At 35.3% G+C, this 27,383-nt stretch overlaps 2 protein-coding genes across 2 annotated transcripts; both read right to left on the minus strand.

The window, feature by feature from the left end:
• Window positions 1–457: 457 nt before the first annotated feature.
• On the minus strand, window positions 458–8,988 carry LOC104221609 (casein kinase II subunit alpha-2). Its single transcript, XM_009772689.2, has 10 exons — window positions 8,591–8,988; window positions 6,743–6,872; window positions 5,888–6,082; window positions 3,380–3,537; window positions 2,586–2,676; window positions 2,354–2,419; window positions 2,092–2,174; window positions 1,443–1,506; window positions 1,262–1,330; window positions 458–834 (listed from the first exon to the last, which is right to left on the minus strand). Exons 1-10 carry the CDS (start codon window positions 8,674–8,676, stop codon window positions 775–777), a joined length of 1,002 nt encoding a protein of 333 aa, XP_009770991.1. The 5' UTR covers window positions 8,677–8,988; the 3' UTR covers window positions 458–774.
• Window positions 8,989–12,515: 3,527 nt separating this feature from the next.
• LOC104221608 (ribonuclease III domain-containing protein RNC1, chloroplastic) lies at window positions 12,516–19,188 on the minus strand. The gene is made up of 5 exons (XM_009772688.2): window positions 18,267–19,188; window positions 16,859–17,063; window positions 15,773–15,973; window positions 15,211–15,297; window positions 12,516–13,124 (listed from the first exon to the last, which is right to left on the minus strand). The coding sequence occupies exons 1-5, from the start codon at window positions 19,040–19,042 to the stop codon at window positions 12,807–12,809; spliced, it is 1,587 nt and encodes a 528-aa protein (XP_009770990.1). The 5' UTR covers window positions 19,043–19,188; the 3' UTR covers window positions 12,516–12,806.
• Between the last annotated feature and the right edge of the window lie 8,195 nt (window positions 19,189–27,383).

The following is a 27,383-nucleotide window of genomic DNA, read 5'->3' on the forward strand; positions in this document are numbered from 1 at the left end:
ATAACTTTAAACAATATTCAATAGTAAAGGGATATATTTGACCCTTTTCCGTTGTTTGGTAGTGCTGGAAGGGAAGTGAAATGCCTTAAGCTTCTTGTCCAACTTTAGATGGACAATATTGACATGGATAGGAGACATCTCTCTTCTTGTTTTTTCAGTTCCTTATTACTTACTAGCCAAGCAAACACTTCAACGCCTTGCATTGTACTTTCCCTTTCCTAACATTTTCAGACTAAATGTTAATAACATAAAACTGAAGTCTGGCTACAAAAATCAGACTCGAAGTATTCTTTTGCCAATGAATCGCTCGTAAGCAATTATAGCTCCTAAAATAACCCTGAGAGAACAAAAAAGAGAGCTTATGCCTAAAGTAATAAAGTACACAAACGAGCAGGTCGACCGACCGACGACGCAATGCATTCTACCAGTATGTGCCAGCGTCAAGGCAGTGGACAACTTGGCAAAGTTCCTCGGTTAAAAAGCTTCGGTAAATTTCAATTCTCAAACAATACACTCCCCACATGGAAGATGGTTTTGGATACAAAAAAATATGAAGACTAATGAAGATAATTCATAATCAGCAGGGGGAACATTGGCAATCGTCAACAAGGTCATGAGAGGTAGATTTATGAAACCAATTGCTCATGAAATGTTCCATGATGAAATTCTGCCCTCTAAGTTCATCTTACCCCGTACTTTAATCCAAGTAGATGAAGAGAGAAATATATGCTACATTACACCACCATTTCTTCTTTCCCAGTAAGACCACTACAACTACTGCGTCCTCATCCTGCTATTCTCTGCAGCCCTCACTTGCAGGAAATAAGGATGGGCCTAAGAAACAGGGAGAAAAATTAGACATTAGGTTTATGCGAGAAAACATTGAACCAGTACAGACACATGATATCAAATACAAGATTGAAAACTAGGACAATTACACAGACTCATGCATGCAAAACACCCTTTGTCCCTTGCATATGTGTCCCACCGATACAACAAAAATAAACAAGCTCATGTTGAGCCAATAAAACCTACAGTGGAAGGGGTTAAGACATCTTCCCGTCCGTGGAAGAAACAAGCAAACAGTTTATCATGTTTTGACTCCTAATATTCTGGTCTTAATGCTGTAGTTTTCAAAAGTCACCTAATCCCTTGTTGCTGTACATAGGAACAGCACAACACTCATTTGATTATGCAGGCAAAAACATACACAAGAAAAAAGTTATCACCCCAAATAGTAGCTAAAATTATATGGAATTACCATTGCTTCTCTTGCTGTAAGTCTATCCTGATGGTCATAACGGAGAAGCTTGTCAAGAAAATCTATAGCCTGCAATTACACCTCAAAATTAAAGGATCAAAATCTGAGCAGATTATTTGTTTTAGCAAACCCAAAGTGGTTTTATCTGAAGAAAATTACCCCAGAAAAGAAAATCACATACCTCTGGCGACACTAAATGCTGATTATCTGCATTTATAAATTTGGACCATGGCTTCCTACTGTGTCTGCAGGAAAAGTGAAGATTTTGACAGCAATCAGACATGTCACTATTCCGTTTCAGCAACCCTTTTAGTTGTACGCCCTCCATGCCATTTTGTTTGAGTGACTAGCTATTTTCACACTTCTCTTGGAAAGCTAGCTACTGAGATTATCTCAGTAAGTCAGCAACCGTATTTAGTTGCAGCTCACAATTTATTAGAACTCCTCTATCCCTTTTTCTTTGACTCACTAGCTATTTTTGTATGTTAGGAAAAAGAAACCTATTTCCTTAAATGACAAAGTCACCAAAGTTCAAAAAGCTAAATGTTGTGTAACCTGCTCTACATTACTTTGAATTTTCTCTGTACATCTTTACACCTTTTTCAAATTGTCCAACAATATACCTTTACATATCTCTACAAAACTCAAATATAATAACTCATTCAAACTTTATTTCCCAGACTCCGAAAATGTCACCCATGTAAATCTTTTTTTCCTCTAAGGACCAACCATGCAAAGTGAGGAGGAATGGAGCGAGTAATTCATTTAGATAAGGTTTATGCTGGCTAGCAAATTATTGACTAGTTTAATGAAGAGAGCCTAAATCATACCTCCCAACCATAGCCTCCAGCTGAGGATCAAGTTCTAGTTGATACTTGTGCAGATATGCATTCAACTCATCAGTTCCAAGTACCTATAATGATAATTTCTCCGTCAACTCCAGATCAAGTAGGTAACAGTACTTATATCAATGATAACATTTCAGCTTTTACTAACAACTGACTACTTTATTTGGATGTTAACAAGATTACCCTAACATCAAGACTATTACAGACCGTTGACCAAGTTGGAGAATTTGTTTTGAGGTATTACCTTAGCAATTTTGACAAGCTGATCCTGGTTATCATGACCATAAAAGAAAGGTTCCTTGCGGAAAATCTACATAAAGAATAATAGGCCTAGTAAGCCGCAATGATAAAAGGATAAAAAAAATACAAAATACAGTCCCTAAAAACTTGGGGACCTAGTTTCAGTGCCAACCACCTCAAACACAGAAAAAACGATGAACGAATGGAGCACCATGTAATGGCTTAAAGTTTCTCACCATTCCTGCAAACATGCATCCAAGACTCCACATGTCCAAAGAATAGTCATAGTCTTGCAAGTCAACAAGAAGTTCAGGGCCCTTGAAGTATCTGAAAAACAAGCAAAGAGACATTCAAACTTGCTACACTAGCCTTTATATACCAAGAGGGGATACAGACAACCAACAATGACCACTACAACATATTGATACTTTTTGTACCACAAGTTTACACTATTAGGCAGCTTAACCTTGTACTGGTTCTTATTTAACCTGAAACATTTTCTTCCTCCAAGTAAGAATTGATTGTTTTAGCATTGTTCTATGGAACATTGAGCAGTAGTATATTGTTCCATTGTCAAGTCCATCCAACTTACAAACTGGAAATGATACATTCCATTTAAAGATTAAACTCCAAGAGCTGCTTTTGGCAATCTCAACTCCAAGAGTAGATAACATGCAATCCAGCAGCATATTTCTGCTAACATATCAGTCACCAACAACTCATGGTCGGGAGGTGACACTATAAACTTTTGAGATGGAAAGTTGAAAATATGAACTCCAAAAGCCAACCCCAGATAGATGATAAATATCATTTGTTCTGTGAGGCATTGTGGCTCATAACTGAATAGCTAACTAAACAAAGACCTACTGGAATGACTTGCTTTCAAACCAAAAGCTCATAATGTTCAGAGAAGAGTTAGTAAAGTGAAAGTGGAAAACATCTATAATAGGGAAACTGTAGATAAGACATATTTTGCTGGCAAAGCAACTGCACCTGTTCCACCAATCAGTTTTAGTAAATTATTCCTTACCTTGAAGCCACACGAACATTATATTCCTTTCCTGGATGGTAAAATTCAGCAAGACCCCAGTCTATCAAGCGAAGCTTCCGCAATTCATGGTCTATCATAACATTATGTGGCTTGACATCTCTATGCATTATTCCTTGTGAATGACAATAGTCTAGTGCCTGCAGTTTCATAAAGAAGTTTCAATTTCCCACTTCCTCCACATGATGTACACAAGGAAGAGGACAATAGCAAACAATACAACTGTTGCAAGAAGCTCTATTGTTAGAAGTAGGGGAGAGGGGGAACTCTAAATGCAGAGTGAGTGAACTACGGGTTTCTTGTTAGCAAGTTGCTAGTCTAGAGAATGGTTCAGTTGAACATCAATATGAAACTGAAATAGACTTCTAAAACAGAGGTCATCACAGGTTGGAGTACACCACTTCCCACTTCCCTTGTTAATACGAGCCTACTGGTGCCTGCAAGACCTAGTTACGTTGAAATCAAAAAAGAAGATACATTCGTTACATTGAACTCAAAGAAGCAAAAGTCCATCTTCTTTTTTCTCCTTTTAAACCCTTCCCTTTCAAAGAGAGAACCATAATGGAATAAGAACAGAGAAACGAACATATAGAAAATTAAAAATCATTTTCGTAGAACAACATAGATATGTACTTTCATGTATAAGCCAGTTGAGAAAAAAGAAACACTGCAAATATTTACTTAAGGTCCCTATTATGCACAAACCATTTGCAGCAAGTGAAAGCTAAAGAAGATCATTTTTTTCTTCTGCATAACCGGAATAGAACATATTGGACCTAAGCAGCTATTTGTTAAGAAAATTGGCGATGAATGTGCAAGGAAGAAGTAGCTTCAAGATAGAAACAGCAGGATCCCAGCATTAGCGATTGGCTCTTGCCTTTTGGTACATTTATGCAAATCTACTGTGCGTCAGGTCTCTCAGGAAGAAATCCAAAAATTTTCACCGTTCAAACTGAAAACATTATTTACCTCCAATTAATCAAGCAGTTACTGGAAAAACTTGAGTACACGAGAGTAAGCAGAAGCATTATTCTTCACTGACGACAGACTTTAACCCTATCATCAGAACCAGATTGTTGTACACATTTCGTGGACAATCGTCGTACATGCAATTCTTTGAGTTTTCATTACCCATATTCTTCACTTCTCCTCCACACTCGTCTTCTAAAATAGTAGCAATTTCAAAGTCTAAGATTACTCTACATCAAAATAATGCCTTCGTAAAATCCATCGGTCTGTCTATTCCATATACCTAAAATAATCTGCAAACCTAAGTTGCTCGGACACGGGTACGGGTGTCTGCTATAGGTGCAGATTTAGAAGTCTAATCCTTCGAGATGTAAATTATAAGATTCGGGGATACTGATCCTAGTACGGATACGGGGGCGGGGATCCTACTAAAATAATTCAAGAAAAGAAAAAAATAAAAATATCTCTAAATTATGAGAAATTTTGTGGAATACTTATGTATAGCTTGTAAAGAGTGGATTTCTTTTTTATTCTCAAGTTGTAGATAAGTAAATGATTGATTTCCTAGATAAGGTATGCTATTTTCTTCAAAGTTACCCTATTTTTAGTTCTGATTTTGGGAATCAAATTATATCTCGTCTCTAATCTGTCGGTCAAAGTACCTAAAATTATTTGACCACATCCAGTACGAATCTCATACCCACACCCATACTAGAGTCATATCGACACGGGTGCGGCAACTAAACTGCCATGTCGGAGCAACTAGCTACAAACAAACAGCCAAAGTATCCCAAACAAGGGGTTGTGCTAGCAAAGTTACTAATCCGCAATTCCAAACAACCGCATGTAAAACGTAACTTGAACCAATGGACCCATCATAAAATAAAGAAGGAAAATAAAATTTGAAGAGCTAATGTTGATAATACAGTACATCATTACTCTAGATTCTTTCATCAATTAGAAGATTGGAGTCAATATGAGAAGCTACTAAAATTCAAAAATTAACCGACGAAAAGCATGTTCTCAAGAAATTTCAGGTTGCATAACTCTTTGTCTAGAGATTCTTATTCCTTTTCGATGAATTAGTGAAAATAATCACGTTAAACGAATTCAATTTTAATTTTGGACAAGAATTTAATTAAATAATCTCCTGTAACTGTGTTAAGACATGAATGCCGAGGAATTTACTCCACATATTCAATCTAAAGAAAATGACAATTTATCTACTCAACATTCAAGTGCTTCCAAAACCTTATCTCTCATTAGAAAGAGTGATTCCGCATATAAAAATTGGAAGGGACTCCCAAGATCCTTTTCCTCGTGCAAACTAAACAGCAAACAACCAACATACAAAGAAATGTACGGAAGAAATAAGACATACATAAAACTAATATTTTCAGTCACACGAAAGAAAAAAGGAAACAGAGATGATGCAGACAAGGGAGTGGGAAGCAAAAGTGGCTGCAATCAAAAGATAAAACCTTTGTTTATAGGAATGATCTAAAAGATATATCCTTTTACCTTGAGAAGCTCATATATGTAGTACCGGATGTCATAATCTGTTAATGTTGGGTACAGTACTTTGAAATCTGTACTGTTCACATACTCAAAAATTAAGCTTGGAGTTTTTGAGTGCTGATCTCTGACAATATCAAGGAGTTTGACAATGTTTGGTCCCCCACAGAGGTTCTGCAAGATTTTTATCTCTCTCTTGATCTACATAACACCATCAAATAACAATTCAAAAGCATGTCTTATTCCAACTAAATCATTAGGCTGCAGAAGTACAGAATTAGAGAGGAAAGAAGAGAGAATATATATATATATATATATATATATATATATATATATATACATAGCATGTAAAAATTGACCTATATTTTAGATATTCCACATGACGGAAGTAACCAATTTGTACAGATGAAACTGATGTACTCTTTACAGAGGTACACAAGAACAAAGCTACCCACTTGACTACTTATCAGATATGCCATGACTCTAAATCAACACGTATGAATAGATATTTGATAGATGACCATAGATGAGTTTCATGAGACAAATACAACTTTTTCTATGAGGCTGTTAACATAGATGATTTTCCACAAATGTTAAGTCAGCAGATATTACTATGCAGAACATAAGATGGCAGGAACTTTATACACTATAGGAAATGACTAATTTTACAGGAATTCTTTTTTCTAGCATAACAATTAGTTTCCTTTTTCTTTGGAGAAGGGGATTTTTTTTATTCAGAAGGATTAGTTTCCTTTTTCTTTGTGAAGCAGAATTTTAAAGAAGTTACTCAATGAAAACACAAAGAAACCATTTGTTACATGCAATGCCAGTAACGCAAGTTGAAAATACAAAAATTCATACCTTTTTCTTCTTAACAGGTTTCAGGATCTTGATTATGCACTTTTCATGGCTGTTAACATTTATACCTTCAAAAACTTCACTATATTTTCCTCTTCCAACTTTCCTAACAACCTCATAGTCATCCTGATCACTGGAATAATAAAACATGAGGAAAATTGATGAGAATAATACAGCATCATAGGTTGCATTAAAGTTGAACTAGTCAAAGTGAGGATTGTGAACTGCAACAAAATCTAATGAAATTAATTGTACTATCATCCTAATACCATTTGAGGAGGCTAGATCAATTGACATAGGAGGCCTGCTGATGTGATCCCTGAAACAGAGGACTTAGACTTACAATAAATATGCTCTCAATTAGCTTGTTGCTATTGCTTTTTTTCTCATTTTTCCTCGAGCCGAGGGTCTACCGGAAACAGCCTCTCTACATTCACTGTAGGAGTAAGGTCTCGTACTATCTACCCTCCCCAGACCCCAGTTGTGGGAGCTACTGGTTTTTTTTTGTTGTTGTTGTTGTTGTTGTTGTTGTTATGCTCTCAATTTAGCAAGACAACATTTTATAGTCTCTTTTGAATTGTTCTGTACTCAAGTAAGTAAATCACCAATGACTTAATGCCAAATGAAATGTTTTTAACCATTTGTACATATAGCAACTTAGCAAGTAGTTGAGCAAGAACCTGGATTATGCTTACATTTTAGCAAGACAAGGTCTTAATAGCGTCCTCCAATTTCTTTCGTCTTAATATAGAGTGCACAAAATGATTTACTTCTAGATAAAACTGGCACAACGATTCGTGCAAACAGACAGTAGCCAGGCACCAGCCTCCACAAATGAAATGAAATGTAGCATACATGCGTAATATTTGCAATATATCTGTTCCCAGATAATTTTAAACGTTTCAACATGTTAGAAATGAAAACTTTGTGAGTTTTGGAGCCCAACCCTGAAGACATAGGCTTTAACCTAACAAAGAAAAGTATACTCACGACAGCGAACGTATGCAAAAGATTGAAACTTGCCTCCTCGCAAACATTTCAAATCAACCAGAAAACATCATAAATGATTTCCCCAAAATGTTGGGAAAAAAGGGCTTTCTTTTGCTTTTGTCATTCAAGATTAGGAGTTTATCAGCCAAACCAACATCCATGCTAAAACACACACTATTTTCCTTCAGCAACCAGCCAATCAGTCAATCAACTATACCTCAAGCCGTACTAGTCAGGTTGGGCTACATGAATTCCGTTCCCGATACTAGATAATTGTCTTTTTAGACAGAAGTTCTATAAAATTAAGGTTCTCAAATCTGACACATAAAGGGCCTATCCTTTTAACAAAAAATAGGTAAATAAATACCCTCCGTCCCAATTTAAGCCTTTTTAGTTTGTCTCAAAAAGAATGATACCTTACTATATTTTAAAAAAATTAACTTTAAACTTCTCATTTTACTCTTAATAATATAATTTGCAGCTAAACAAACATCTAATGATTTATTTTAGACTACAAGTTTCAAAAGTCATTCATTTCTTTTTAAAACTCCATTAACACCAATCAGACATCAACATATAAATTGGGACACAATCAAATAGGCTGGTTCCCAGTCAAACATCATCACTTAAATTGGCCCAGTGAGAGACCATCACACAAATTGGAACAGAGCTTGAAATAATTGTCGTTTAAGTCAAAAGTTCTATAAAATTAAGGTTCTCAATATAACACTATCCCTATAACAAAAACAAATAAATATCAGCATGACATATGATGATATACAAAGTAGAAGTATAAATTACATAATTTAAATCATCAATTAATAGGTAATTAGAGATAAATAAAAGAAGCAGAAAAATTACCCCCATTGAACAGTAAGGGCTTCATAATCCCAATATTCCCTCGGGCGAAGGACATTAACATCGGTGTAAACACGAGCTTTTGACATAGTTTTACCGTCAATCACCGGTTCAGAGCTGTTGATCTTACCAAAACTGACGAAATTTCCGGTGGCAGAAGTAGCGACGAGCTGTAGGAGGTCAGGAGGTGAGGCAAGAGGTGCACGATAAGCAACAAGGACGGCACACACTAGAAGAAATTGAAGGCAGCATCTTCCATGTGAAGCCACCGCCGGTGACGTAATCAACAGCGATCCTCAGTAGTACAGAATATGGATGATTTCAAAGGTAAGTGGAGAGGAGAGTGCTATTTTTGGAGAACAAGTGGGAAGTGTTAGATCGACTTTTGGCCACTTGGGCGTAAGGTTGAGCCTTGATGCACTGGTCCCTGGACCAATGTGTGGGAGGGTCGCCAACTTTTTTTTTTTTTTTGGTCAAAATCACTTTTGATCAAAAATTGAGTTGTTTGATTAAGTTTTTGGATGGAAAAAAAAGTGCGCAAAAGCAGCTTTTGAGAAACAGAAAAAAGTAGTTTCTCTCAAAAATCACTTTTTTTAGAAGCACTTTTGAGAAAAATACATTTAGAAGCAGTTTTCAAAAGCTTGGCCAACCACTAATTACTGCTCAAATATATTTTTTAAAAGTACTTTTGAAAAAAACACTTCTCAAAATAAGCTGATTGTAGAAGTTTGGCGAAACAGGCTATAATAGCCCAAAAATATTTTTCTTAAAAGTATTTTTGGTGTGTAACTAAATAATTTAAAAAATATTTCTCAGTAGTAATTAGTATTTGGTCAAACCGTAAAAAAATATTTCTAAGTGTATTTTTCTCAAAAGTATTTTTCAATTCCCAAATTCTCCAAAATTGCTTCTACTGTTACTGGAAAATACTATTTTTTCTTCTAAAAGCTTGGTTAAACACTTCAACTTTAAAAACAAAAATACTTTTTTGAAAAAAAAAAAAGTACTTTTAGCCAAACTGACTATAAGGAATTTGGGTCTGAAAGTGCGCCTAAGGCTTTTTTTCTTTTTTGTGTTCGTATGTTTTTTGGGAGCCGAGTTACAATCTTTTCTTGGCCAAGAGTACTTTTTCAAAAATTAAGATTATTTGTCAAGCTTTTAGAAGTAAAAAAAATACTTTTGATTAGAAGCATAAATAATTTTGAAAAGCAGAAAAATTAGTTTCTCACAAAAGTACTTTTTTGAAAAATATTTTTCAGAAAAATATACTTAAAACACTTTTTAAAAACTTGGTCAAACATTATTGCTGCTTAAAAGTGTTTTCAAATTGATTAGTCAAATACAAATTGCTTCTAATCAAAAATAATTTTGCGAAGAAAAATACTTTACAAAATAAACTGATTTTAGAAGCACGACCAAATATGCTATTAGTGCATTTGGATTAGTGAAGCTAAATTCATAAATAAGCAGCAGCTAGGTACACGTTTGAATAGAAATATTGAAGCTGAACAAAATTTGTTAATATGTTTGGCAAATAAGTGATGATAAGATATTTTTTCGGTTAAAATGACCTAGATAACTTGTATTTTAATTCACTGTTAATTTGTTCAAACCACAAAAGAGCCGATTACAAAATAATTTGTCTTTCAATTCACTTTCAGTTTAAACTGATCACGTGAGATAATTTTTATAAATATAAGTTACTAGTATCAACAAACATATAAAATGTTATGCAAGGAAATGATATTTGTTGAAATCGTGGCTTTTAATTCTTAAATTTACACAAAGAGAAACTTCACATTAAGAATGAAAATGCAGTTGGGTGAAGTTTTTAGCATCATCGCACAATTGCAACTTATTTATGGAAGTAAAGTATTTGAACTTTTTAACTTTATTTTATTTTATATCGAATTTTCGTTGCTGCTTCTGCTTCGTCGAATTTGGAGTAAACATTTGTTAATTGTTACCTTACTCATTGTAACATGCACCAAGAGTCATCGTTTCGTGCCCCAAAGTCGAGGGTTATCCAAAAAAATTATCTCATCGTAACAAATTTTATATCATAGCATTTCAGAAAAAATCGCAGATGTAGAGATTTAGGAAAGGAAGAGGTACAAGAGATGAAGAAATAGAGTAATTAGGTTTAAGGCTTTTGTAATTAAAGGTGATATTGGAATTACAAAAAGTTATGAGGGATACAAAAGTAAAATCATTAGTCAACTCAACATAGCTTAATAGCCAAAAAACTATTATAGATAGAATTATCCAACTTATAACTTTTGGCTATTTTTTCGACATCGCGGTACATTTAAAAAACTTAAAAGTTGCTTTGACCAACTTAAAAGTCAATGCAAGTACCCTCACCCAAAATTTTGTGCCTACCAAAAGAATGACTAGTTGTATTTTCGATCTAGTCGTTCAAGACTTTAATTTTTTTTAATAACTGTGCGGTCTGAGCACACCTTCACATTCAGGTACTTGCAACCTTCCACTAGCACATATATTCTTTAGTTTTGTCACCAAGGTATAGACAAATAAAAAAAACTTACCTAATTGTCTATATCTGTTGAGATTGAACGTCTTTATAATATATATTGGTTTAGGAATAGTAGAAAAAGTTTTTTTGAGTTATAATATTATAATTAAATATATTTTTAAAAAATTGCATTTTAAACAAAAATCGTGTAATTGTCAAACATTAATAGAGTCATGACATGTTAATTTAGAATTCTTCGGTAGAACCAAATATTTTTTTTTTTTGGTTTCTCATCCGGTGTCCGGTACCTGTATTGGGGTCCGGCTAAATCAAGATTCGCGCTGGAAAGTCCTATATTGGGGGATAAAGCGCTCTCTAACGAAGGCGACTCCATACCCTATATTGGGGTCCGACTAAATCAAGATTCGCGCCGGAAACTCCCATATTGGGGGGTAAAGCGCTCCCTAACAAATGCGACTTCATACTCAAGGTTCGAACCCAGACCTCTGGTTAAGGATGGAGTACTTACCACTCCACCACAACTTTTGTTGGTGAACCAAATCTCTTTACTTCCGGATGCTAATAAAACCTTTGATAAAATTATCAAGGGGAAGAATCGACGAGATGAGTGTTTTTAAACAGAAACTTGGGATTGAAAAAGTGTGAGGAGAATTTCAAGCTGAACATTTCCTTTTTTTCCTTTCTTCACAAAATAGGTGCCTTTTGTAAAATCAGCCCATCGATTTGGTAAAGTTTTAGGAAGCACTAATGTGGAACCAACTACAAAGACTACATGAGGAAGTATCTTTATCACCATGCCTTCAGTCTGTCATTTGTGCTGTCTAAAGTGAAATGTGTTCGATAAATTCGGCTCGATCCATATATATATATATATATGGAAATAATATGTTTGTATATGTACATATATATTAGGCTGTTTCTCAACACCAACACCAAACAGAAAATACCATCCCTCCTATTTTTGCTGGATTACTAAGATATTTCATTTTCACCAGGTTGCCCTTTCAACAACATCGACTCATTTCTACCTTGCTCTATCATCTCCAACACGCCAAAGGCCTACGACCAACTTGCAAAGTCACTAAACTAATTATAGTCAAACCTCTCTGTAACATCATCTCTATATAACAACACTTCACTATAAAAGCCAAGCTTTTCCGAAACCAATATTTATGTTACGTTATAATATATATTTTCTATAAAAGCACTTCGCTATAACATCCAAAAATATTCGGAACAAACGAGACTATTATAAAGAGGTTTGACTATACTTTCAACTTGAACTATGTATACGTTATGCATAAATAAATAAAATGCACACATAATAAAATTATAAAATCATACTTATTTTAAACTCATCGACTCTAGATCTTGAATTCGCCTCTACCTAGTTGATCTGGTCGGATCCTTCCTTTATATACCTTATTATTATTTGTAAGCGAACATGGTGGCACTATCTGATTTTGATTAATGAAAAGCATCTCTTTTGTCATAATCATTTAATATGACATTGGAAACATAACACTATACAACGCAAAAACTGCAACATATCTAATCTACAATAACCATGAGAGTTCATAATCTGTATTATGCTATTCCTATGACCTTTTTTGTATCTAAAAATCTCAATCCTATTAATGCCAACAAATTAGGGAAGACACATAATATAACATCACCACCAAATTGGGTTAGACAGATAATACAATCTCTCTCTGTTAGTACTCATACCACCTTGGGTTGGATCTGCTCAAAGTCAAAAACCTCAAACATGAGGCGTCTTACATCCGGCTTTCCATATATAGCATACGAGAGTCCGTGAATAGCTTGTTGAACAGAAGTTGTTGCTGGATTCCTGAGCCTACGGTTTTGCTCGAATGCATCCTGAACCTCCTCGCTGTAAATGATAAAGCGATGGAGATACTTTTCTCGCAAGTATCTCCCGCAGAATTTGTTCATCAAGATACGTCGGTGTTTCTCTTGCAACCATCTACCAGGAGCATCAAGATGCTTCATAAGTAACCTTTCCGCCATTACCAAATCCTGTATAACGAGATGGAAACCATCAACTATTGCTACCACCGAACTTGAAAGAAAACTGTTATGCTTGTGCAGACAGGGTAGGCATGAGTGTCCATTCTTGATTAACAATCATTATTTAACTAGAGAAAACCGGAACTTTTTATTGTCGATTGGCTTCTTTTTCCTGTATTGAGATCGTGACCCAAACACAAACCAGAAAATAGAATAAAAGAAAGCAATGCAGCCAAAGAAATCTGACTGAAACATTACAAAGTACCTAAAAGGGCAAAACCATTGTCACTGAGCATCAATTTTTAGAAGTTAAGCTCTTTCTACCTTTATGAATTTTACACACTAACCAATGCTTGATTAACAATGGATGGACTGCTTTTACGAAAAAGTAAACAACAACCTACTTCAGCAATTCTAAGAAAGGATAAAATACTACTTTCCATAATTTTAGGCAGAGTGGGTAGTCAGTGATCATCAAACTAAGATGTAACTAACTAAAAGCCCATTATATTGGACATGAAGAAATGGACAATTGTGGAATCCTCAAATGTAGCACTTTTGCAGCTAAACTGGTGAATCAACTTGGGATGCAGAGACCCACGGTGCAAGTGCTACTATCCCTAATTGTTCATTAAGACATCATGGTTGGACAATCACTGAACCATTGTATTTGACATGGATCTTTGTCCACACGAACGAGAAAATCCAGGAAATCCATACGATAAGATCAAGATTGTCAGATCCTATGCAAAAAAGATATTCTCTCTTCTTTTAATAGCTGAACGTAGCTTCTTGAAGAAACTACCGACGAAGGTTACAGACTATATACCTTCATGTATAAATTAAATCCAAAACTTCAAATGGACCAAATAAACCAACTAAATCTTAATACTATCCCTTTTACGCAGCAATGTAATCCCGTACAACAATTCTTCCTGTTTACAGACATTGCCACACTCTATAGCTCTAGCTCTAAGACAAGGATTTGGTTATTAACCCTAAGAGTGCCCATAGACGGGTGAGTTCATCTTCTACAGGAGATACAAAAAACTGCTTTATGGAGAGGTCAAGGAGTGCACTACCATCTTCCAATGAAGTTCTAAAAACCCCTTTCAACACTTCTCACAAGATCTTCTGGTTAAGTTCTATTCCAAAGTTAGAATGTAACAAAACTCCGATGCTTTAGCTTGAGTTCCCTTTTTATGTCTGGAGCAACATCCTTACCTGATTGTAGTATTAATTATTAAAGCCATTTATGAATTCTGTAAAACAATGTTTTGCGACCTGAACTTATGGCTCATAGATCAGAAATCCATTAATATTTAATCAAATAATAATTACAGAGAACAGTATACCACATAAATTAATTAAACACTGTCTTTACCTGTCGCTTTCTCTTGTTTTTCTTTTGAGGTATTTCCCAAAACTTCCAACAAAAGAAAGACAAACTGCTTTCCTATGATGAATTTGTTAATGACAATAATAGACATATTTAGAAAGTATATGGGATACTACTGGGTTGTTGTTGTTGTATAAATATATGGGCTTTTGGGTAAATGAATATAAAGTTCATTGTTTAGAGTACTATCTTAATCTATTATCAATATTCTTGCTTCATATTTCCGATACTGAAAGAATGGACAATTGGAGCTGAAGTTATTGATTGGTATTTTTCAAAAAAAAAAAAAACAAATCCTCCAAGAATTAGTGAAGCAAGTTTTGTTTCTCTTTTTTGATTAATGATGAGCTGAGGTGATGACATACAAAGCAGAATACAGAGACACTCTCTCGGGCTGACTTAAGCATTCTGAACTAGCTTATGCGCCATAGACGAGCACAACAACAACAACTATGCCTCAATCACAAGCAAGTTGGGGCCGGTTATATGAATTCTCACTGACCATGCCGCTCCATTTAAGCTCATCTCAGATGCACATACCACAAAACTGCATCATACTCAGCAGAATTTTATACATGCAAAGGCGAATAGGAGTTCCTGAATCACCGCTAGCTTATTTTAGCCAATCGTTTGCAGCATATTAGCTTGCTAACTTTGTCCTCTTTATTATCAGAAAACTAATTCGAAAAATAGTACCTGAATTTTTTGGCCAAGGTATTCTAGCCGCTCATAGCAAAACCTCGGATGCTCAAACTTGTATTTTGATGGGTGCAAGAAAGCGAGCTGCAATTTATGTAGTAGAAAAATTCACAGAATAGGTCAGTTAAGAGATTGCAAACTAGAATATACATGCTAGATTTTATGGAAAGAGAAATGACACTGATATATAAACAAGACCATAGACAATGAGACTTAAATCAAAATGGAGTAAAAGAATGTAAGGTCTTTCAAACAGGAGGGGAACAATACAATAATTTAAACATGGACACAATTATGGATCTGGAAATACAGTAGAAAAGTACCGGGTAAAGTAAACAAAAAGATTGGATTTGATAATTGACCTCCAGCAGATAGTTAAAGTTGCATGGTCATAATAATTACAAAGGCATATGCAGTTTGTACTCTACTATAACTCCTTACTTGTTAAACGTATGCTAAGTTTAGAAATTCAAAAATATACAAGCTTTACTAATCCATAATTCCAGTAAGAATGAGAAAAGTAGTGATGTGTACATGTTCTGCATAATAGAGTAAATACCTGTAAACCAAGTCCAAGTTCAATATTTCTGGCTTCAGTAATCTCAGGGATCCTATCGTTCATTGCCAATGGGTATCCCAATGTCTGCATAACTTGAGGTCTGCTGGTATAATCCCATACATTACCACGGAACCGATGCATGCCTGGTGGAACACATGCCCTAAAAACCCTTGGATGTGCAAAGAGAGCATCCTCTGGAGGCTGTCAATCATAAGCACAAAAATGAATAAGCAATTTGAATTGAGATGGTCATTTTCTTTCTTCAAGTTGCAATTGTTTGCACTGATATATTTGAGGAAGCAACCTATATCAAGGTGATAATATGCATTCACATGGTTTGAAATCTTTAACGAGCCAGAGGAGACACTACTTAAACTACTAAAGATCAAAAGGATGGGGACAAAATCATCCACTTTAGTTCCTTAATCCAAATGGTAGCAAGAAGAATTTTAATACAACAAAGAAAAAGTCTGTCTGGTAACATTAAACTAATTCTCATCCTGAAACTTCAAAGGGAATAACTGCATTTGTGTGACGAGATATGTATCAAGTTATGCTCCATATGTACCATGTACACTAGCCTCTGGCATGTGATCCTCACCTTTACGATGCGTTTGATACTAGTGAAGGGACAGTTCATCCTTTTCTTGCTCCCCCCCCCCCGGCTTTCTTCTCTCAAGAGGAGGCTATATTGTTGCTTGTTTCAGACAGTATCTTTAAGTTATTAGAAATTTATCCAAAAAGAAGACTCTTTAGTCACTTGAGAAAGTTAGAGAAAAATTAGGGTACGAATCCATGATAATTAAGAAATTTTGCTATAACAACAGCCAACATAGTGGGCAAGAAGCATTTCAGCAGTTACTCACTGTGCTTAGTTAACTTATAGGAAATGCTAGGCATCTATTGGCCTTCAGGGTTTCACTTTTAAACAACATTAACAAAAGCATTCTCAAGATTATAGGAAGAACAATAAAAAGCAGAAATACATGAAGATAGGAACTGCAGAAAGATAAAAATTTGATCCCAGGAAGATTGAGTTTAATAAATTTTATAACATTTATATAAGATGAGAAGTTCAGATCTTGCCTTATAAGCAGCAACATCTTGCCAACTAAGCTTTCTCCCTTCAAATTCTACAGAGACATAGTCTACATCTTCCAACTGTCTCCTCAATTTAGGCTGGCAATCTTCAGCCTCAGGATCCATTCCACACACTTCAAATAGGACACGATAAACTTCAGGCATCCCAAAACACAAGTATATTGCTCCAAACAAAGCCCAGAACACAGATCTGCCAATATAATCATTGAATCCAAGCCAGTATGAGAAAGTTATAGTAGCTAGGCAGTTATATAGCATCACAAGAACACAAAGCTTATATGGTTACAAAATTTAGGAGACAGAAGAGCGTCAGAGAAACAGGTGCTACCAAAGGAGACCCGTACAGGGAGTATTAAAGTTTCTTTTTCTTTCTGAAGAGGGTATATGAAATATTATAGTTCAAAGTACATAGTCTGGCAATCTCAAACACTCTTATTAGAAGAGGAATTATCGCCCTTTCCTTTCGATGTCCCTCCTTGAAATATTCGGGAAACAGTTAAAGACAAACATGTCCACCCATGTTCAGTAAAAAGGCGCGGGGCAGCTGCAGGAAATACATGAACCAGAATGACCTCTAAACACATATATAGCTTGATGCATCCTAACCTTTTAATAGGGACATAAGAAGCACCGAATGTAGATGTTTCTACTGTAATCACTACCCAGACTTATTCAACATATTCAGTATAAGTTTTGTCGACTCCTAAGTATGTCATCTTGATCAAAGTTCTCTTAACATTTTCAGTATAAGTTTTGTCGACTCCTAAGTATGTCATCTTGATCAAACTTCTTCTCTTCCTAACAATACCACCTTCTTTTGTGTTTCCAAAATTATTCTGATACTTCTACTCCACAACTATTATCATGAAACAAGTTCAAGTGTTGCCGCATCCTAACTTAGGTCTACCGGATCATGCAATAAGCTCATACTTTCCTTCTTTTTTTCTTTTTTCTGAAAGGTGGATTAAAAGCTCATATTTTGGGAAGAAAAAACTCATCAACCACACTGTTTAATGGTCGATCATGGCGTTCATTCTTGAGCTAAGGAAACCAAAAAACTCTAATATAGCAAGAGCGGAAAGCACAGGAATTTTGTCGACTTCTGAGAGGTGAGGGATGGGCAGGTCACTTTAGTGCTGCTAAAGTGTAGATCATACACACAGGGAATACTTATACCTTGTTCAATAGCATGAAATGATGAACTAAAACTAAACAAGTACAATTATCAAGGTTCGCACCAAAAAATGTGCAAGTACATGAAATGATAAACAAAATAAACAAATACCACTTAAATTATAGCATTAACTACCAGAACTTTTCCAGCCTATGCATCCAACTGAAATTGAACAACACTTATGAAATGCCAAGCAAAAGAACCAAGATCTCAACTTACTTGACAGGCGGTTCCCTATCCAATCTCTTCAACTTATCCATATCATCATATGGAAAAATCAAATTCTGCAAGCTAGCATTTTTAATCCACTTAGGCAAATACCTTTTCCCAATCAAAGCATACACTCTTTCCCTCATCGGACCAGGCGACTCCCTAGGATACCTTTGCAAGAGAAACTCACATAAACACAATTCAAGAACATACTGTCCTAAAAAACCCAATCTTGAATGCCCCGACCTCACGTGCCTCGCGTTAGTCCTCTCACACTTAGGATGTTGAAATGCTAAATACAACAATGTATCAAATTGTTTCGCCGGATTTTCATCCCCAAAGTTTTCAGATGGCTCTAAAGGGTACCCTAAAGCTTGTTTAACCTCAAGCAAATACTCATCAATCCAAGTTTTATCAGCATTATTGAGTCTTGAACAAGGTAAACAAGAACTCAATAAAGGGAATGATTTTAAAGACAATTGTGGACTATTAAGGAATCTTTCAGCTAACTTCGCATCATCTAAAGGGGGTTTAAGGATAAATCTTTTTGGGGGTACTTTTCTTTTAGGGGATACTACTTTTTTACGCTCTGATAATTCTTTGAGGAGTCTTTGTGGACTGTTTTGAGGAAGCTCTTTTGGGTCTACTGCAACTGCTAAAACATGAAATCTTGGACCAAGATTGGGACTTTTTACATGGGTTTGGAGAGAAAAATGTGAAAATGAGGATGAAAAGGAGAGATCAAATGAGTTGGGTTTGAAAGTTGAACACAACTCCATGGCCATATATTAAGAGTATAAAAGCAACTGGTGTTGATAAAAATTCTGAAGTTTTCAGTTCATTATTTGAAGGAGGTTTTTGCAGGGTTTTTGGTAGAAGATAGAAACAGAGAGGGGATAAGGTGTTGAAATATTTTTGCTTTGGCAATATTCCGACGATAGGATGAAAGGGAACTCGGCAAGTGGATATTTCGGCAAGCAGGCTTTGGTTTGGGCTGGTTTTCGATTTTGGAGTTCATTTATTGGGCCGACTCTGTATTAGTTTTGGACTTCATTTGGTGTGCGTATATTAAGGGGAGAAATTCAAAAATAGCCAGATTTACAAGTGCGTCATTCAAAAATAGCCATAGTTTCAAAAGTAATCGAAATTTAGCCACTTTTCATGTAAAGATAAATCTGAACGAAAACACTGTTCAAAATCCGAAAAAATACTCCAGCATAATATACTGGAGTTTGGAGCATCGGAGTTCCAGTCTCCAGTATATTATACTGGAGCCAGCAAAGTAGGTCCAGCATAATATGCTGGAAGTTCATACACAGGTACACCGAACTCCAGTATATTATGTTGGACCGGTCTCTGTTACAGCAAAATAGTGGTTATTTTTCAATAACTTGGCAAACGCTAGCTATTTTTGAATGACCAGTTCGAAAATTAGTTAGACCGTGCTATTTTAATTATATTAAGAGAATTGCTACCAGGTAGCCACTTTTAGGACTGCTATTCAGCGTTTGCAAATTATTTCATATTTAGCCACAATTTAAAGAAAGGGGCAGATGCTACATCTTCTTTGCTTCCTCAAACTCCAAAGTTCAATTTTTCAAGATAAATTTAATTTTTCAGTTCAAAACTCCAGGACACTATGTCCTGAAGTTTTTTCTAGTTCAAAACTCACAGTGTTATGGAGCTCAGTTTTTAGTTCAAAACTCCAAGATTGCATCTTGAATTTCAGTTTTTTAATTCAAAACATCTGGACATATTTTTTTAAGTTTAAATTTTTAGTTCAAATCTTTAGGACACTGTGTCCTAAGTTCAATTTTTCAGTTCAAAACTTTAGTATTATAAGTTCAGTTTTTCAATTCAAACTTTAAAATTTTTAGCTTTAGTTTCCTGAAGTTCAATTTTTTCATTAAGCTTCAACATATTTTATCTTGAAATTTCATTTTTAATTTAAAACTTCAGCACATTGTGTCCTATGATTCAATCCTGAATTTTGAATTGACTTCAAGCTTGTATATTAAATTTCAGGCTTGTATATCTCTATTATGTAGAATAATTAAATCCAATAATATTGTTGTTAAGATAAAAGTAGCATAACTTTTATCGTTGAAGGTGTATATGGATGGAACTATGTTAATTTGTGAATTACTAGTTAAAAAAAAGTTCTTTGGCTGAAAGTAATATGTTTAGGGGAAATAAATTAGAAAATATAGAATAACAAAAGTGAGCAGAAAAACGAAAGGAGGAAAAAAGGAGGAGGTTGCCCTTTTTTACGTGTGGCTAAGCTTTAAATAATTTGTAAACTCTCGTTGAAACTTAAATAACAGCCCAAACAATAGCTATCTGTGCACTTTGCCCTTTATAAAGGATCTTTACACAAATAGTCAGAACATAGATTGTTTACTATACTTAAAGTCGGACCCAGTAGCGAAGCCACATGGTCACAAGGGTGGTCAGTTGACCATTCTTTGTCGCAAAATATACATATATATATATATATATATATATATATATATATATATATATATATATATATGTAAAATATTACGTTTAAATATATATAACACATATTAAACACCCTTTACCAGAAATTTTTCTTTACTTCTTTCAAATTTGAATACTCTTGAAAAAATTTTTAGTTTCGCCGCTGAGCGGACCCATATCATGCATAGAGGGATCATTAGATCCTATTAACTTTAAATAAATATATTTAAAGCATTATATAAATATCTTTTCAACCTTATTAATAAACACTCGCTGGGGCACTGGCTTCGTGACCCGCCTAAAATTTCATATGATTGTAGAGGACCCAAGTTCGAATAGAGGTGCATATCACGTTAAAAGGATTATATAAATCTCATTTCACCCTAAGGGGTCGTTTGGTAGGATGCATAAGAATAATACTGAATAAGGTGTATTAGTTATGCTGACATATTTCTTATCCATTATTTGGTTTGATGTATTAAAGCATTGCATAATTTCTAAAAGAATTGTTTGTTTACAAAAATGCCCTCAAAACTAGTCCACACTCTAACTTTTTAAAAGAAACATATGTTGAGAAATATTTTTATATGAAAAAGTTTTTTTAAAAAAATATTTTATTTGTCTACCTATATTGTAAAATAAAATAAAATATTTATTTATAAAAAAAGGAAATATGCTAAGTATTTATTTATTTACTAGGGATATAATTTTATTTCTCACTATTTGAATTATTTTGAACTTGCATTAATATACTAACTAGCATATTTTAATCAAGCATTAATTTGGATAGTTTTATCTTTAATTAATAGTCCGTTTGGCCAAGCTGTAAAAATCAACTTATTTGAGAAGTGTTTTTATTCAAAAGTGCTTTTCTCAGAAGTACTTTTGGTGAGAAGCAGTTTGTGTTTGGCTAATTAGTTTGAAAATCACTTCTGAGCAGCAATTAGTGTTTGACCAACAACAACAACAACAACAACCCAGTATAATCCCACTTAGTGGGGTCTGGGGAGGGTAGTGTGTACGCAGACCTTACCCCTACCCTAGGGTAGAGAGACTGTTTCCAAATAGACCCCGGCATCCTTCCCTCCAAGAACTTCCCAGCTTGCTCTTGGGGAGACTCGAACTCACAACCTCTCGGTTGGACCAAGTTTTAAAAAAACTGCTTCTAAGTGTATTTTTCTCAAAAGTGTTTCTCAAAAAAGTGCTTTTGGAGAGAAACTACTTTTTTCTGCTTCTCCAAAACTGCTTCTGCTTCTCCTCAAAAGCATTTTTTTTCCTTCCAAAAGCTTAGCCAAACACCTCAATTTTTGGCCAAAAGTGCTTTTGGCAAAAAAAAATTACTTTTGGTCAAAAAGAAGCTTGGCCAAACAGGCTATAAACTAATGCATGCATTAAAACTCATTGCATTGCTAATACCATTATTTTCTATGCATTAGTTATGCATAGGATAATACCAAATAGGATGTATAACCAATGTTTGCATAACTAATGCATAGGTTCAAAATGTCTACCAAACAATATATTATTAATACACAAAGTTAATACATGCATTAGCTTATCTAATGCATCTTACCAAACGACTCCTAATTAGTTGGGGCCATTGGCTTCGTGACCGCCTAAAATTTCATGTGTTTGTAAAGGACCCAGTTCGAATCTCAGTTGCAACAACTTCTTTAATTTTTGACCTTTTACATTCATTCCCGATTTTTATTTTAAACAAAGTTTATTCTTGCGGAACCAAAGCAACGCGTAAAAATCTAAAAGAAGCAAGGGTAATGTGCCAAAAAAAGAACCAAAGTACTTATAGCGCAAGCTCGGAATGCGCTATACATGTCTCGGCTAAATGTTGTTATCCAAGTCAGACATGTGTAGCGCATTCCTAGAATGCGATATATGTTTACATTATAAAATTTCCAGCGCCAACCGTATTCCCTTAGATGATCTCCTTCCCTTTTAGAGTGAAAAACGCAGTTAAAGGCAAAAAATTGAGGTCCTGCTACCAGAATCCCCTTTATATTTATAATTCACAAAGAAAACTAAAGATTTGCAAGTCCCTCACTCCTCTCCCTCTTTTTCTTGGTAAGGAATTCTTTCAGGAGTTGATTCAGTGATATCTTAGTTAGGACGAGTGGATTGATTTCCTTTCCACCACGGAAAGAACTGAAAGAGAAAGAGATAGACTGAGATTCAGACATCGCCTAAGAGGATCAGAGAAAGAAAGATGAAGGAAGCATCTCTTTTCCTAGGAAGTTAGTCTTTTCATGAGAGGAATTGATGTTACAAACCTTCTTAAATTTGCAATTTTATTTTAAATTTTTATTTTCAGTTTTAAAATTATTTTTAGGGTTTTTTCTATTTTTTTCTTTCTATTTTTTGTTTTTGCTTTTCTATTTTTAATTTATGTCATGTTTTTCTTTTTTTTTTCACCCTTAATTAATCATATTTTAGATTTCAAAATTATCGTTAATTGCAATTTTAATTTCATTTTACTTTTTTATGTTTTGTTGTTTTTGACACTTAATTACATGTTTATTTCCGTTATTATGCATTTGATTTTATATGTTATTTTTTTTATATGACCGCGTAAACTAGCATGTTAACATAAATTTTGATACCGATGTCGTTCTAGCATTCTTAGACTTTCTTTATGTTCGGTTATTCAACATATACATTACTTTCCTGTCATAATCGTACCGGTTAATTCTATATCCTTGATTGACTGCCATTCTGGTTGGGGAGGGGGCGAGGGGTTGAAGTACATTGAATTTTGTTCGATCGTTATTTTGGTTAATCAACTGATTTATTTGGGGAGAGTTTGATCAAATACAGAGTTGTTTGATTGTTGAACAAAAACTAGGACTAATGTCCGTACAAATGAGAGTCTGCCGGATTTTTCAGCATGAAAATATGTAATATAACGTGTACAACATAAATATAAAAGAAGATAACTTTAATTGATGAATTATAAAATTAGTTAATACTCCATAAAAGAAGATATTTCAATTTAATGGATTATAAAATTAACTAACAAATTACAATAAATTAATACTCAATAAAGAAGGTAGATTTATTACTAAATTATAAAAATACTAATTTCATATATTTAATTAATGAATATATATTAATTCTCCACAATAGACATAGCGGAAAAGTATTAGAAAAATAAATAATTTATAATTTTATTATCTGAGCGCCGGAGGCCAGAGACACACACGTTCAATTTGCATACCGGTGAAACCACTATCATGCTGCAATATGTGGAGCTGATATACGGATTGCTTATAGAAGGATATGCAGTAAGCTTTCCAGTGGCGAGGAGGGATTGAAAGGATGAGATGCTTAGGGTCATCGGATTCTGTTTTAGAAGATGTCCGACCGGTTATTTTGAGTGTATTAGCCCCGATCCCATATCATTATCTTTTCTGTGTTATACTGTGGTTACGTGACTTGCCAGGAGGTTTGATTTTTGGTTTCGGAGTGGATTGAGACACATAACCCCTAAGTTGGAAGTTTAAATCGTAGGAGTTGACCGTAGGTTGACTTGTGTGAAGACGACCTAGGAATAGAGTTTTGATGGTTCCAATAGCCCCATATGATGATTTGGGTCTTAGGACCGTGTACGGATGTCGATTTGGAGGTTTGTAGGTCGTTTCACCGTTAATTGGAGAAAGTTCGAAATTGGTGGAATTTTGGAAAGTTTGATCGGGAGTGAACCGGAAGTTGGAATAGGTCCGTAATGTCAATTATGACTTGTGTGAAAAATTTGAGGTTAATCAGACGTGATTTGATAGGTTTCGGCATCGGATGTGGAAGTTCAAAAGTTCATCAGGCTTGAATCGATGCGCAATTCGTGGTTTTAGCATTGTTTGATGTGATTTGAAGGATCGACTAAGTTCGTATGATGTTTTAGGACATGTTGATATAATTGGTTGAGGTCCCGGAGGCCTCGGGTGTGATTTCGAAACTTTGAAGAATTTCTGAGGTTGCTGATCTTTCTCAGTTCTGGTATTCTTCTACGCGTTCATGATGATGCTCCCGCGTAGAGTATTCAGAGATGGCTGGAAATTTACCCTTCGTGTTCGCGAAGATAGCCACGCATTCGTGAAGGGTCAGGACTTGGTGCTATGCGATCGTGGACTGAGTTATGCGTTTGTGATGGGAAGGCAGCTTGGGTGAGAATCACGCGTGGTTTACGCATTAGCGAGAAGGGCTTCGCGATCGCGAAGCTTGAGAACCTTTGGTCACCATGTTCGCGAGTGGCCTCTCGTGTTCGCGTAAGAGGAAATTGGGCAGTAACAATTTTGTGCTTCGCGAACGTGAGGCAATTTCCGCAATCGCGAAGAAGGATTAACTGGGCAACAGAACTTAAACTCCAAATCGAGGGTTTATTTTATTTTTCACCATTTGAACTTGAGAGCTCGAACTAAGGTGATTTTTTGAGAGATTTTCAGAGGGATCGTTGGGGTAAGAGTTTCTTACTCATTTTTTATTTATTAAATTCCACTAATCTATCTTCGGTTTCTTCTTTTAATTAATGATTTGGGTTGAAAATTTGGGGGAAAAGGTATAAAAGTTCTTAGACTGAATTCTTGAGTTTTGAAAGGCAAAATGGGATCAGATTTGAATAATTCTTGTATGGTTGGACTCGATATCGAATGTGTGTTCGGATTTTATAATTTTGTCGGGTTCTGAGATGCGGGATCGGGTTGACTTTTTCGGGCAAATTTTCAATTTTTTGCAAAAATCATAATTTTATTATTTAGATTAGTTTCTTATAGTTATATTTATAGTATGTAATTATTTTTTGCTAGATTTGAGTTGTTCGGAGTCGGAAAATCAAGGGAAAGACCTTCTAATTGATTGATTGAGCGTGGTTTGAGGTAAATGACTTGCCTAACCTTGTGCGGGGGAAATCCTCTTTAGGATTTGGTACTATGGTGATAATTTATGATATGTGAAGGGCGTGTACGTAAGGTGACGAGTGCGTAAACGGGCTAAATATTAAAATTTCGGTTTTGGCTACGTAGTTTCCTTTTCACTCTTTATTCGAGTTACTTAGCATGTTGTAGTCATTATGTTTAGCCTAATTTCGTATGTCTACTTGTCTTATCTCCTATTTGCTACTTGTATCACATGTTTAGTTGAATTACTTACTTTTCTTGATTTTCGTATTCATTACTTAACTGTGAAATTCTTTACTTGAAATTGTTATCCTTAAAATATCTTGTTGTTGAGTTTCGTGTTGAATTACAAGGCAGTGGTTCTTTTGAGGCAAGGTGTAAGTTGTGAAATATCATTTATTAGTTGTTGTGTTTGGCTTTCGTGTTATTGTTGAGGTGATTTTTTGGTTGTTTGCACGAGGTTTCTGCCGTGCTATTATTTGTTGTTGCACGAGGCTTTTGCCGTGCGGTTGTTATTGTTGTACGGTTTCTGTCGTGCAGTTGTGATTATTGATACGCATGCGGTGGTATAAGGTATGGGTGTTGAAACACATGCGGTGAGATAAAGTGGGCTTGATACGCGTGGCTAGTAGGGGAACTACTAGAATTCATGTGGTGTGATAAAGTGGGCTAAAACGCGGGATGCTATTTCAGGAAAATGCTTTTCAAAACAAAATATAGATGTTCGTGTAGTGATATAAGGAAAGAATTTGAGTTATTTTATGATTTGGGACTACGAGGCGGTACCTCAGGAGTGCCCTGTTGATCTTCTCTAATTGTTGTATTGTTTGTTGTTGTTGTTTCCTTGAACCTGTAAGATTCTTGTTTTCCTTTCGTGTTGTAATTGCTTTCTTTTGCTTCATGTTGTTATTTCCCGTAAACTCATTATTCTTTCACTTCCCTGTCATTCTTATTATATCATTATATCTTCTTCCTTGTTTCTTATTGTTTTATCCAGTAGGACCCTGACCTGACCTCGTCACTCTACTACCGATGTATAGGTTTGGCACTTACTGGGTACTGTTGTGGTATACTCATACTACGCTTCTGCACATGTTTTGTGCAGATCCAGGTACACTCTATCAGCCTCAGTATTATAGTGATGCGTTGCTGCTTGGAGACTTCAGGATACACCTGCCCGCGTTCGCAGGCCTCGGAGTCCCCTTCTATCATGTTCTTTCCTCATTTCCTTACATTTTGTAGACAGTGATGTATAGGAGAGTCCCGTACTGTATTTAGAGCTTATGACTTGTATGTTCCGGGTTTTGGGAGTTGTATACATGTTGAATTACAGGTTTTACTTTATACAGTTGTTGAAGTTTTGAGCTTTTAGATTAATATTTCAGTTATTATGCATGCTTGTTAGGCTTACCTAGTCTTAGAGACTAGGTGCCGTCACGACATCCTACGGAGGGAAATTGGGGTCGTGATAAGTTGGTATGAGAGCTCTAGGTTTATAGGTATTATGAGTCACAAGCAAGTTTAGTAGAGTCTCACGGATCGGTACGGAGACATCTGTACTTATCTTCGGGAGGCTATGGAACTGTTAGGAAAAGCTTCACTTTTTTGATTCCTTATCGTGCAGAATCTTTGGCTTCAGATTCTAAATTTCTGTCTTTCTATTCTCTCATAGATGGTGAGGATATGTACAGCTGGATCAGATGACTAGACACCCGAGCTCCCTGCTAGAGCCGAGAGGCCGGGG

Source organism: Nicotiana sylvestris, chromosome 9 (genome assembly GCF_000393655.2).
Source record: "Nicotiana sylvestris chromosome 9, ASM39365v2, whole genome shotgun sequence".
NCBI classification, from domain to species: Eukaryota; Viridiplantae; Streptophyta; class Magnoliopsida; order Solanales; family Solanaceae; genus Nicotiana; species Nicotiana sylvestris.

What these genes read in the sequence shown, in the direction of transcription:
- LOC104221609 (XM_009772689.2), bottom strand. Translation starts at nt 8,676, where the DNA reads ATGTCAAAAGCTCGTGTTTACACCGATGTTAATGTCCTTCGCCCGAGG. An exon ending in AACCTGTTAAGAAGAAAAAG is followed by an intron (nt 6,083 to 6,742) that starts GTATGAATTTTT and finishes GGTGTTATGTAG; the next exon opens with ATCAAGAGAGAGATAAAAAT. An exon ending in TTACAGCAAGAGAAGCAATG is followed by an intron (nt 835 to 1,261) that starts GTAATTCCATAT and finishes CCTGTTTCTTAG; the next exon opens with GCCCATCCTTATTTCCTGCA.
- LOC104221608 (XM_009772688.2), bottom strand. Translation starts at nt 19,042, where the DNA reads ATGGCCATGGAGTTGTGTTCAACTTTCAAACCCAACTCATTTGATCTC. An exon ending in AAGATGTTGCTGCTTATAAG is followed by an intron (nt 15,974 to 16,858) that starts GCAAGATCTGAA and finishes TATGATTGACAG; the next exon opens with CCTCCAGAGGATGCTCTCTT. An exon ending in ACCTTGGCCAAAAAATTCAG is followed by an intron (nt 13,125 to 15,210) that starts GTACTATTTTTC and finishes CTCGTTATACAG; the next exon opens with GATTTGGTAATGGCGGAAAG.